Below are 13,481 nucleotides of genomic sequence, written 5' to 3' on the forward strand. Positions count from 1 at the left end.
GTAAATTTTTTTATACTCTCATAAAGCAACTAGCCATAGGTAAATGCATTAAGTATCTGTACATTAAATCAGATTCAGGACAGAAATGTTAACTCTCTATATTAATTTCCCAAATGGGAACTTTAGGGGGAAAAAGGTAATCTGCCCATAAACTGCCTGATTTGAGAACCTTTCTTAAAACAATGAAAAAGAAAAAAAGAAAAAAAAAATCAAAGATGTCTTTTGGAATAATTGTTAAACAAGGGGGCACAGCAGCATTGCATTAGAAAATCAAAAATGTTCTGTGGTGGGCCTAGATACAGATAGATAAAGAAAAGTAAATAGTATCTCAAGACATCTATACCACTCTGTAACTGCACACAAATAAATAAAATAGCAGTATTTTAAGCACAGTTATTGATTTTAGAAGGTGCAATATGAATTTTTTCAACATGTGGTTATTTAAAACCTGCTTTTACTCCTTACTGTCGTTCTGTTTTACAACATGCATTCACTATGTTTGTCTGATGCTTTTATTCACTCCTTATTGTTTATCCATAAGGAATTCATTATTGGAAAGACTTACTCATTTAAATCAAAGCCCTTTTTCAGTTTTAACAAGGTTACATCTAATATGTACTTGTAGTCAATGCAGATTTTTTTTTGTTTTTATGAACTTAAAGGAAAACATTAAGGGTTCAAGACAAAATAATAATGATGCTCCACAAACCTACACAAAAACATGCAGGTTTTTGCCCTATATCTTTTCAGAAATCTTTATGTCAAAAGGAATTAATCCCTTGTCCACTGTCTTCTAAAAGCAGATGCCACTGTATTCATGTTCTAATAAATGCAATGATCAGTTACAAAATAATGGAAAAATCTTGTTCATTTCAGAAATGAAAGTTCCAGTTAATTGTCATATGAGAAGCCCATTCACATATACATAGAGAGTTTTATATATACAACTAAATTTTTTACCTATTCAGGTATCTTTTCAGTGTTATTTTCAGTCTGACCTGACATGCCTTGGCTTCAGTTGCAGTGACGTTGGTTCCAGAATATGGGCATGAACCTTCAACATAAAAAAATCGGTAATTCATGCACCCAATTCACAGGGGTGAGAACACTGACTTAGAAGTGATAAATTATCTTACTAGTAAGAGCTCTGAGATAATCCTCTTCAGAAAATGGATTGCAGGGTTTAACCAATGTCCTGCTTTTTATTTATGTGACATTCAAAATAAACTATTGTCCACTATATAAGTACATATGTATGTACACTTATATATACATGTGTGTATACACACATACATATATACACACATTTATGTTTACTTTGGGTTATTTCCTCCTTTTAGTTTCCTAAAAATTAGTCCTACCAGCACTAGAGAACAATAATTCTCTAATGTAGAGAATTATTAATTTAAAATTACATTTTCCTTGAGCAAATATTTTTTTTTACAATGTAATCATGTTTTCACAGAAGATGCCTGATAAATTAATTATGCTGATTATCTTAATTTTCTACATAACGGTAATAGAATAGTTTTTACCTGTTTAACGCATTTTCAAACTAGTAACATGTTCCTAGTTATTATATACTTCCCTGGTAATTATCAACTGTTCAGAAAGAATTATTTATCTATTAAACATGCCTTAATTCTCAAAAATGTTTTAATCATAAGAATCTTGATAAAAGAACTAAAGAAATCAGCAGTAACAATATCATTTAATGCAGTGGCCCTTGGTTTAGGGTGTGTAACACACACTGGATAGTACAGTAAGTTTTATGTACACAAGGAGTTAAGTACATCCTGAGATACATGCAGTCAATAGTTCTATCAAAGTCGGTGTAAATTAAAGCTTTCATTAGCATGAACAGAAAAAAGTTACTACAATTTTGTATCTTAAGTATAATGAAAGCATATATAAACATATGAATATATTGAAGAGATTGACTGATAATATTGGTTGATTTAAGAACTTGATTGGTATATTTAAGGCTTCATTGATATGCTACTCACAAACTGCTATGAAATATAACTCACTTTAAGCTTTATAAGAATAAAATATATATTCATACTACATTCAAAACTGCATGGTAAATTTTCATTTCAGATATATGGAAAAATTAATGCAATAATCACATAATAAAAATCTGAAAATTCGAGTAGCCAAGCCAAAACTGTTGTCTTTGTATCTGCCCACATTCTGGATCATGTCCGTATGAAAATGCTCTGTGAGGCAGGAGCAAAGATGCACAGCAGGGACAGCACTGTCACGCAACAAATACCCCAGGTTTCTTTACGAGTAACTCTCAGGAGTAGAAGAATGTTTAAAGTTTTCTACACAGCTTGATTTTGAGGGGAGAATGTTTTGAGAGCAGCAAAAGCACAAGAGTTCCTATTGTAGGCTACATCCTGATTTTATTGTATCATTTTACTACAGAAACCCATCTGATCTTGTCCATTTTAATTACAAGGGGCTATAGAACCTATTTCACATCTGCTCACTGAGCCTGAGAAATGTTTTATAGTGAAAAGGAAATGAGAAGGACCAGGAATACGAATGAACTGAAACATAAGCATTTAATAAATTCCTCCTTCCCTTTAAAATCAGTTCTAATCATTTGTTGTGAAATATATTTGGGCTTAGTCCACAGTAATTTTAATACAAATAAACACATCTAAATTTCTCACATCTTTACCACTACAGGATGTATTTTTTGCTTATTCTTTAATCATTTTGCCAGCAGTATGCTGAATGCTATTTAAGAATGTTATCCATAGCATTATATTCCAAAATGGCTGGGAAAACCTTTGCCATGACTCCCAAGTTGCAACATGCTAGATATTCATAGGTTTTCAAAGCTGCTGGTTAAAGATATAATGACAGGATCTAAGGTTTATGCATGAATCAGCATCCCCTTGTCATAATGTCATGGTGCAGTGATCCCTGCAGAGCTGTAAGGCTTGATTTAGAACAGAAAAGCTCAACACTGGCTCTTGAGCCAGCAGGATTAAACATCCAAGATCGTGCATATATTACCTCTGTGCTGAAACTACTATATGAAAAACTTGTTAGAGTTATGGAGGTTTTATAGTACTCCATAGGAAACCTCTCTTTAGGTGACACCAATATCCTTTCAGTGAAAAAATATGTGAGTACGTAATACAAATATGCCTGTTTGGGTTGGTAGATTTAAGAGGAAAGGATTTTGTCTTCACCAGTTTCCTCTTCTCCTGTTTTGAAGAAAAAATCTGATGTCGCTGATGTTCAGCACTTCTCCAGTTAGACTAGACTCAATTACACTGTGCTGAAGGACAATGAAATCCAGTGGTTTGGATACCTTCCAATTCCGCCCTATGAATTACCTGCAGTGCTGTACCTCTCTCTGCCCCAGCTGTTAAAAGCCAAAGAGGTTCCGTTAGAGCGAACTGCTTTGTTAACACTCGCCTTTACCACCTAGACTGTAATCCTCTGAATCACCAAGAATTCTCAAAGCGGGCTAAGTCTAGCTCATTTCTCTTGAAGGATGTAACAGCAGTCCTGGCAGTGAACATTTCTCTTAATTGTGCCATCAGTCTGAAGAAAGACTGCACCATCGCTCAATCAAACCATTAAGCCTCCTAGTGACACCGACTTGCGAGGTGTCAAACTGCAATTAGATTCCCACAGCTACTCCTGACGACCTGTCAACACAGCTTTGCACAAGACTTGCAACAGTCCAACAACCTAAAGTGACTATTTGTGATGCATATATTACATGAGTTAAGGCTATCTACTCACAGAGTCTCCATATACCATGAGTCTGCTACACATACCTTCTGGTCACCTTTAAATGGGGGAGTAGTCTTACACTGTTTCAAGCATCCCTCAGCGGTACATGACCACAGCCTCCTCTTTTCCGGAAGTTTAGGAACCTAATTTAAAAGTAGTACCAGCGGTACAACTCGTCCATCTGAAAACTGCTCCATCACTGAACTCTGAGCAAGCGCCGATAATAAGTTTGAAGATTCCTTTAAATAGTTTTACAGGGGGGTTGTGGTTGGTTTGTTTTCAAACCGGATGGAGTTGTATGCCCCCGCTCCCCTTGGGTTACTAAGCGGCGGGAGGGAGGCAGGCACAGCCCCAGCGGGGCGGCGGAGCCCCGGGCGGCTGCCGGCTGCCACCTGCCGGATGCCGGGGCGGGAGCCGGCGGCCGCCCCGCCCGGGGCGCACGGCCGCAGGCCGCGTCTCCCGCACCACCGTCCCGAGTTTCTGCAGCCCGAGACCGGGCTGGCTTGGGGTTTTTAAATCGAAAGCTGACATATTTCGGTTGTCGATTTTAGAAAATCTATTTGTTATTCTTAGGGCAGAAAGAGGGCTTTACTTCTATCACGGTGTAAGCCTGGCACTATATAGAAATCAGTGAAGGAAAAATCACCTTGCTGGAGTGAAATACCTGGGCAAATATTGAAGCATTTTCAGTTCTGTATTACCCTACATTTCTGTGACCTTCTTTTACACCTGCATTGTTTAACTGTTGATAGTGCTGGTTTTGGACACAGGTTTTTTGTAGACTATTCTGAAAAAAAAACCCAACCTGCAGATTTTTCAGTATTTCAAATAAGAATGAGTATAAAGGGGACAAAAAAAGATGGATCCTTCTTAACCATTTGTGCATGCAATGCTCTGCGATCAACTGCTAAATTCTGCTTCTGATATGGCAAGTATTTGTCTTCAGAATTCCTTGTTTTCCAATCAAACATTTCTTAGAAAGTAATTAAGGAAATACTATAGATATTTTTAGCATATTCTTCACTAGCCAATTAAATCCAATTGACAAGGTAACTTCACTAAACCATCAGTGGTGACCGAGGTGATGAAAAAGCAAGTACATGTTCACGTCTTAATTTGGTGCTCTTCAAACTGCTTGAAAATGGGAGCCTTGGACAAGGTTCAGAGAAAGGGAAACCTGAAACGTGGACAGCATCTCCCTTCTGCTGGAAGTCTCCAAGTCTGTCACTGCAGTCTATAGCCTACACATGGCACCCGATTCTTACAAGAGTTCTCCAAGGAAGTCAGCTAAACTCAAGAACAAGGCAGATGCGTGCATACAAACACAGATAAAAACCTTGATGGGACTGGAGAAAAATAGGAACTCTTTACTTTCGCAAAGACCAGGTGGCTATACTTGTCTCTAGGACTAGCAGAAAAAAAAAATATTGGGTGTTTTACACAAATTATTTTCAGGATTTCATTGACATCAGAGAATTGAAAAACACAGAAACACCCGTCACGTTTATGCAGAATGCCATCTAGACTGCTACACAGCCCCTTACTTCACCGACAGTCCCAGTAACATGTACAGCAAATAGTGACCACATGCAGTTCTGGTTGCTGGAAACCCTCCTCCTGAGAAAGCAAGAACTCCCCAAACAGTTTGCAAAGATTAGCCAAGTAGCCTTACTGTGGCTAGTTACGTGCTCTGACCTTTTTTGACTTCAGCTGTGTGTGCTATACCCTCCTATCCACTCAAAGCTCCTTGGGTTGAGCTCTTGCACCACCTACCCCAGCGTCTGTGCCGAGACGCCCCTCTTGAGCACCGCCGCACCTATCATAACGTAGCTAAATTAGGGAAGGGGGGAAAAAAAAAAAAGGTCGCCCATGGAGAGAGGGAAATTGCCCTCGCTGATAGCTAACCTCCAGATACAGCGTCCCTTACGGCTTGTCCCCAGGAGGGACGGGGAAAGGCCTCGGGGGAGCGCGGCGCCGGGCGGCGATGAGCCGTAGCTCGCAGGGAGCGGCCAGCACGGCACAAGAGCGGGCTCCCTCCTCCTTGCTGGCCGCGCCGCTGCGGGGCCCCCGGTTTCATTTGCAACGGGCACGTCAGGCTGGGCAGCGGGGAAGGCGAACACCCTCCACGCTCCGGAAATCACTGCCTCACGCTCACAGCTCTCATCACCCATACGGGCAGCGCCCGCAGCCCCTCGTTGCAGCTAACCCTTTACCGCACGCCTGGCCGCGCAACGCCCCTCGCCCGGCCGGCCCTCCCCCGCCAGCCACGCCGCTCCGCGGGGTCAAACTGCACCCGCCCCGGCCAAACGCCGGGCAGCTGCCAGGGTGGCAGACACCGAGCGGCGGGCAGAAGCAAACATCGCTGCGGGACCCCCCGCCCAAGCGCTCCTCTCTTCGCGCTAGGACGACCGCGCTGCACCGCCCCGCCTTCCCCCTCGCCTCCCCGAGCAACGCATGTGCTCCGCGCCCCGCGGCACGCGTGCGGCCGGGGCCTCCCTCACCGGAGGCGGAGCCGGGGCAGAGCCCCGCCGGCCGCCCGCGCAGCCCGCAGCTCGGCGACGACTCGCCGCGAAAGCCGCGGGGACGAGGGCTCCCGGCGAGGCTGAGGGGGAGGCGAGAGGGCGGCGAGCGGGCAGGCCCCGGGGCCTCCCACGAGCCCGCCAGGCGGGGGGCTCCCGAGGCGGCGAGATGGAGCCCAGAGCGCGGCGGGGCGTAAAATGGCTGATCGCCCCCCGCAGCCGCCCGCTCCGCGCCCGCTCTGCTGCTGTCAGGAGGGGTCCCCCGCCCTGCCCCCGCCGCTTAACGGGAAGGCTCCGCAGCCGCGGCGGAGCCCGCGGCCAGCCCTGGGGCGGTGCGGGAGCGCTGCGGGCGGCCCCGCGGCCGCGCAGCCTTATGTAACGCGTGGGGAGAGCCGCCGGCGGGGGGCGCGGCAGGAACCATTTTAAACCTCGGCGAGGGCGGGGGAGGCGCACGGAGACCCCGCGCCCCGTTTCCCCGGGGCCGGGCCGGGCACTCCGCACCTGCTCGGCGGCGGCGCAGCGCCCCCGCCCCACAGCGCACAGCACCGCACCGCACGCGCGCGCCCCGGCGCCCCGCCCCCGCCGCCACAGCAGGCTGGCGGCGTCCGTTACTCACAGGCGTTGGTGACGGCGAAGCTGTTGGCCACCTCCAGGTTGTCGATGTGGGGAGTCAGCCTGAACTCCGAGGTGGAAAACTGAACCATCCCTACGCGAAACGCGCTGTACTCCTGATCGGCGCCCCTCGGGAACAGCCCCCCTGCAGGGAAACACACACAGGCACACACATGTCAGGCGGGCGGGGACGCGGGCAGAGCAGCGCCGCGGCCGCGTCCTTTCCCGCCGCCGGGGCTGGGCTGGGCTGGGCGGGGGTGCCGGTAGGCTCCGCCGGCTCGGGCGGCGCTGCCGGAGCGAGGCCGGCTGCGGGTCCGTCCCGGTCCCGGTCGCCGCGGCGGAGCCTGGGGACGCGGCGGGACGGGCGGTGCGGCGAGGGGGAAGGCGAGGGGACGGGGGAGGCGTTGGCCACGGCTGCTGGAGGGGACCTCACAGGCGCCCGGCGGGTACCGCGGTGGGGCTGGGCTCGCGGCGACATGACAGGAATGCCCGAGTGACAGCGGCGGGGATGAGGGAGCGGGAGATCCGTCGGGAGGAGAGCGAGGTCCGCCGGCACGCGGGCACCTTACCGATCTGTATGCTGTTAGAATTGACCCCCCAGATCAGTCCCCACAACACAGGAGCCAGGAAGACAGAAATATGCATAATCTTTTGCATTTCCAGGAAAAGTAGAGCATCCACAAAGCCACGGAAACAGCCCTTTCTTCTTCCTCGTCCTCCTCCTCCGCGGAGCGCGCTCGTCAGCAAATTAGATCCTCTGCGCGCCGGGCGAGCGGCCGCCGGGAGCAAGCCAACCACGGGAGGAAAGAAACGCAAATAAGCCCAGGGCGGGCGGCCGGAGCCGGAGAAGCCGTTGCCCACGCTGCCGCTGAGAGCTGCCGCCGCTCCGGTCCTCGTCCCGGCTCCGGAAATAAGGGGGGGACGGGGGGGTGGCCGCGTGCCGTTGGCGGCGGCGCCGCCGTGCTCCCGCTGCCTGAGCGCGCCCGCCGCCCGGCCCTGCCCTCACACGCGCTCGCCCGCGCTCCCTCGCACTCAACGGGCGGCCGGCGCACCCGGCGAGGCGGCGGCGCGCCTGCGCGAGCAGCGAGGCCGGCGGGAGCGCGCCCCTCCCGCCCCCTTCGCCGCCGCGCCCCGCCCCTTCGCGCGCGGCCGCCGGGAGCGCCGCCGCCGCCAACCTTCAGCACCGCGGACAGAGGCGCTGCGGCGGCGGCGGCGGCGGGAGCCGGGGGGCGGCGGGCGGGGGCGGCCCCCGCCCCGGGGAGCGGAGGGGCTCCGGGCCGGTGCCCGCGGCAGCACCCCCGGGCCTGATCCCCACGTCCCGTCCCGACCCCGCTGCCTCCGCGGAGGTGTTTTGTTCTCCCCCCGCCCCCGCCTGGCCCCCGACAGCGCGTACGTGGAGCTGGGTCCCTCAGCCCGAACGCCTCCCCTCGGTGGGCGCGCTGGGCTGCGCGCACCGCTGCCGGCATGCAGAGCCCCTCGTGTCTGGGCTACTTTGAACCGATAGGAACCAGAGACATGAGTCAATCACACGCCGATTCCTCTCTGTGACGGCAGGAGATGGTGGCTTGGACGGAAAGCAGAAATGCAAAAAAAAAAAAAAAAAGCTACTTTTTTTAGAGTCTTTTAAAATTTTTTAAAAATTTCATTAGTCTTCATTAGAATGACATTTGGCTGTAACCACCTTCCAGGTATACCTGAAAAGCATATCTTTAACTGCCGTAACGAAAACAGAAGAGTTAATATGCAGGAAGGTTTAAACCTCCCCAGATATTTCATTTTCATGTATAATGGGGAATTTTTTTCAAGATGGATTCCAGCTATATTATTTACTGCAAGCTAAATTTAAGATTTTTCAGTTTGGCACAAAGTCTGTTGCTATGCATCACACACACACGCGCACACATATCTTATAGAAGAAGAAGCAGTGTAGCAATACTGTGACTGTGACAATGAATTTGCTATTAAATGATCATTTGCTGGTATATTTTTTAAAATTTTTTTTTGTTAATAAAGATGAGGAATATCCGTGTAGGAAAGGATACTGATCTTGCATTGCATTTCCTTTTTTTTTCATTATTAAATTGTCTTAATTCTCCTTTCCAGAGACAAAGAAAGGTCTCGAAGCTTCAGATACTCAGATGTCAATGTAAGTACATATGCTGAACACATAGGAAGTAGGCAGTTTGAGGCCCTTTACCCATCACTAATTCATTGACAAATAGTTTCATTTGAGTCATTTCACCAGGAAATTCTGTACTAGCTTCTGTCTGTACTTGTGTCATCATCTCTCTCTCACCACAAAATGAGATGAGCCTGAAAAAGAAAAAGAGAGCGAGCTTTAACACCATGAGCTTATCGACCTTATCGCGTTATTTGGGTGGAATGGCAGAGTGACTACAGCTCTTCCTTGCTCTCTCCCCCAGCCTGGTCCCTCCCAGTAGTCAGGTTTTGTGCTCCACAGTAAAACCCACCGCTGAATTCTGTGAAAGGAGCAAACAGTGTCACTGTGACAATCGACAGATTAAGATATCAGAGGAAAGCTTGCATTCAGGTAGTCCTCACTGCGCCCTGGACAGTGAGATGTACAGGCATTTACTTTTAATAAATACTTTAGTGTAAAATTGCCAACCTTTAACAGGAGCACAGATAAATCATAAACATACACTTTTTTCACCCAGGTCTGAAGAATCCCCTTATGTATATCACATGAGGTTAAAATGCAGCAAAGATCTCAGTTTGAAGATTGTATTTTAATATTTTCTAATAAAAAAATAATGTTTGCCAATATACATTACAGCTGCATAATGAACTAAAATATAAAAAGGATTAAGATGATGCAAAATATAAACATGAAATCTGGGAAAATCCCACTTTTTGAACTAATTGTCTTTACAGTTATGGAAAAGATTTAAATCTCTAAGCTGTTTTGTTTGGTTGGTTTGTTTGGGTTTTTTTGTGTCAAAGAGAACAGTGCTATTCCACATGCACATCAAGATCTTTGTCAGATACAGTCAGAATAATTCATGGCAATGCATGTTTTATCTTGTTAGATAGTAAAATGCTATTTTATTGTTTATACTAAACCGTGGATAAATGCTAAACTAAGTTTGGATCCCACTGTAGTGGGCATTACACAATGAGCAGCCTTACCGGAGTCAAACAGTTTATAGATGAAGGTCCTGAACTCACTTTCTGTCATGACAGTGTCCTTTCTACCAAGTTAAAGACCTACAGAACATAGTATAGTAGGTAGGTAAAATAAAAGTGACCCGAGTAAGAAGTTAATTACCAATTACAACTGGGGGTTTTGTACAGACTATTTGTGATGAGTTAATAACAACTGCCGTGGCAATCACAACTGATACCACCCCGGCTGTTGACTTTCTAATGCGTATTTTTTCATTACAGAATTGTGAGAAATGTACAAGTGTGTGTGTGCGTATGTAGGTGCATGTAGTATTCCAGATTTGTATTATCGGATCAGAATGTGTAGAAAAAATGACAAATTATGTGGCTGTATTCTACTGTTGGTGTGCCAGAGAAAAAGAAAAGATTTCAACTGGGATGAGTAAGTACAAAAGGACAGCATGGGCTAGTGCATCAGCAAGAAAACAGTTTAATCAGAATTTAATACCAGGGGAAAATGCTGATAATAAAATAAAGCCTTCTTCAACTCTCTATTTTTTATAACAGTCCTATGCTAATCAAAAAGATGCAACCAGGCAAAGGAGAAGAAAGAAATTTATAGGTGATAGTAATTTATGACCGTGTACTAAGAATAGACATACTCATTAACACTGTGCATAAAAAAATCAGACTACATTACTGGGAATCACATTCAATACTTTTTGCACAAGAAAAGGAAAAGAATCTAGCAAGAAGTAACTAAGGATTGCAATCTTAAAACCAGAAGATTATATTCTTATATGCATTCTTCTAAATCCATGATAAAAGCTCATATAAAAATGCATTAGTTCAGAATCGGAACAAAGCATCAACAGGGGGACTGTTAATAATAAGTATCAATCACTTGTTGAAAGGAACATAGCAGTGCAATAATAATGAAAACAATGACAGACGACAGAAGGCCAGATATCAAATAAGAAGCTGTCAAACCCCTAAAAGGCTAAGTGCTTAATCCTGATGCCATAGAAGTCCAGGAGAGATTTGCTACTTATTACAATGAATGCAGGATTCAATCATGGCTGTATCTGATTTAAATGGTTCTAATGGATGATATTCTGAACATAAGGTAGAAGTTGGTGAGGAAGCTAAAAAGGGCTAATATATGTGCTAATCAGAAATAAATATGAGTTTATCAGGAATACATTTCCTCAGCAATTCATCCTGGCACAATCCTGGTTGAGAGAATGGCTGCGATTCAACCAAATGTTCATATGTTTCAGCAGGTGTGCAGGAGACATGGAAAGAAACTTGGAAATGACTGAAGAACTGGAAATTTTTGCCTTGCACTCAGAAACATTTAGCAATCGCTCTATATACTTATCAAAAAGATAGTTCAGGAATGACTTGATGACATGGAGTACATGCTTCAGGAAAGTAACTTTGATAATATGAAGCATTTGAGGAGATGGATGCAGTAAAAACCCCAGTATTTGAATGGTGATATTAATCATATTCAGATTAGAAAGAAAGTTTATCTTTTGTTTTGCTGTTTTAGTAATGTGTCATTGACCATGGCAATCACATGCTGAGTGTTGTAGTGAATGCCTCAGCCCTGGAAAATGCTTAGTTAAATTCTTTTCTAAAAATCCTTGTTGAAAAAATTCAATTCTTGAGAAGGCCCTTGGCAAGAGCTCGGACTAAATGATTATAGTGGTCCCTTCTGGCCTTATATCCCATCAATATTTGTTTTTTATATTCAGAATTATTGTCATTATTTTTTTCATTAGGAAAAAATCTTAAAATATGCAGATTTTGTAGGATGCAAAAATACTGTACTGATGTACCTTTGATTCTATGGCCAGTCAAGAGATTCTTTCCTTCAAAAATGATTTTTATCTTTGGATTTTTGAAACCTGCAGAACTTCGGTGAACACCAGTAGAAGTAAATAAAGAGGAAATACAAATGCAAGTTTCAAGTTCCAAATCTTTCTTAAATTGTTTGGTCCCATATGTTCATTCTGGATCTCAAGAGTCTTTTTAAAAATAAAAAGTACATCCTGATCTCCCATGCTCATTCTGCTTCCTCTTCTGATTAGCAAACACATACTGTTCCCATTAACAGTACGTATACCCGGGGATGACATGCACTAAGGAATAGCTTATGCTTCTATTATGTGATTCTGATGATGAAAAAAAGCAACATCACTACCCTGTGGTATAACTAATGCAAAAATAATTAGTGATAATGGTACAACTTTAAGTTCCCTTTGCTGTATAGTAGCTGTGACAGTGCAGTTTGTTACTAGCTTAGCTAACCATTGTGAGAAATTTATAGCAAATTGGGATTTACTCTATCTATCTGAGCTACTTGCATTCTTGCTTTTTGCAAGAAATGTTATATTTATTTTGCTGATAAAATCACTTAGGTATATGCTGAACTATCTGTGTGGTGGAAAATCTGCTATAGATTACATCAGTTTTTTTCTGCTGAGATTAGAGCAAATTACATTATTAAGGCTCTGGAAAAAGATAAAAGGAACACTTTCAGATTAGACTATGCATGCTAAATCTGTGATTCTTGTCTGGCACTATCTTCTCTTTTCTTCCAACAGTATAAACAACTTCCATTGCTTTGTCTCAGTCCCAAGGAATACATTTCTTATTCCTGCCCTAATTTTTTCCTGCCTACCTGCTACCTCTCTTCTTCCTTGCTGTCTCCTTGTCTCCTTCCTTGCCTGATTCCCATCTGGTTTCCCAAAGCCTCGCCATCAGAATCTTTTTTTCCTCCCCTGTTATACCATCCCCATTCCCCCTGCAGAGCACAGCTAATTCAAATGTATTGGTTTTTTGCTTTAGACTGTAACAGCCAGCCTTGATCCTCTCTCTTTTCATCTGCCACCTCTCCCATCTGTTCCACGAGCAATGCCAGCCTTGACTCCAGTGTTGTTTTTTATTCTCATCATGTTCTTATTCCTTTTTCCATGCCGACGTCTATGTTTGAAATATGAACCCTACACCCATTTTTCAGGTCAGTTCTTAATCATTGAAATTCCTCTTTAGCCTTGCATCTTTTCTGTCACCTGTGAGAAATGTATTACTCGTTATTCATAACAAAAAGCCCTTTGGAGATGATGAAGACATCGGATTTCATATACTGGTGGCCTGTGCTCTGCTGAGGTATGGTACTTGTCAAATCGCCTCTCCACCTCAGTTCCCTGCTTTCATACACAACATGCTAAAATGTTAAAAGGCAAATACAAGCTGACAAAATGTTATAGTCCACTCTGTATTGACATACCTGCGGTACACTTCTATTGTTACACATTCTCTGATTTCTACTCACTTGTGACTCGAGCCTTTTTTCTGTACAATGGAAGCAATTTCCCAAAAACTAGGTGTTGTTCTCTCCCCCAGCCATCACAGCACCATGCAATGGTCTTGCATCTTCAGAAACCCAAGCGA

The 13,481-nt window shown here is 45.0% G+C and overlaps 1 protein-coding gene across 17 annotated transcripts in view; it reads right to left on the reverse strand.

Annotated features, from left to right (window-relative positions):
• Positions 1–7,958, reverse strand: part of GRIA2 (glutamate ionotropic receptor AMPA type subunit 2) — a 97,311-nt gene extending 89,353 nt beyond the window's left edge. For all 17 annotated transcript variants that reach the window (XR_012775527.1, XR_012775526.1, XR_012775529.1 and 14 more), the window contains exons 1-2: positions 7,463–7,958; positions 6,898–7,038 (exon numbers count right to left, since the gene is read on the reverse strand). Coding sequence is in view for 13 of the 17 variants with exons in the window: in XM_075500396.1 (XP_075356511.1) it covers positions 6,898–7,038; positions 7,463–7,550 (229 nt within the window). In the remaining 4 variants the exon portion in view is untranslated. The remainder of the gene's footprint in view (positions 1–6,897; positions 7,039–7,462) is intronic.
• Positions 7,959–13,481: the final 5,523 nt, after the last annotated feature.

This window comes from Mycteria americana, chromosome 4 (assembly GCF_035582795.1).
Source record: "Mycteria americana isolate JAX WOST 10 ecotype Jacksonville Zoo and Gardens chromosome 4, USCA_MyAme_1.0, whole genome shotgun sequence".
Classification (NCBI taxonomy): Eukaryota; Metazoa; Chordata; class Aves; order Ciconiiformes; family Ciconiidae; genus Mycteria; species Mycteria americana.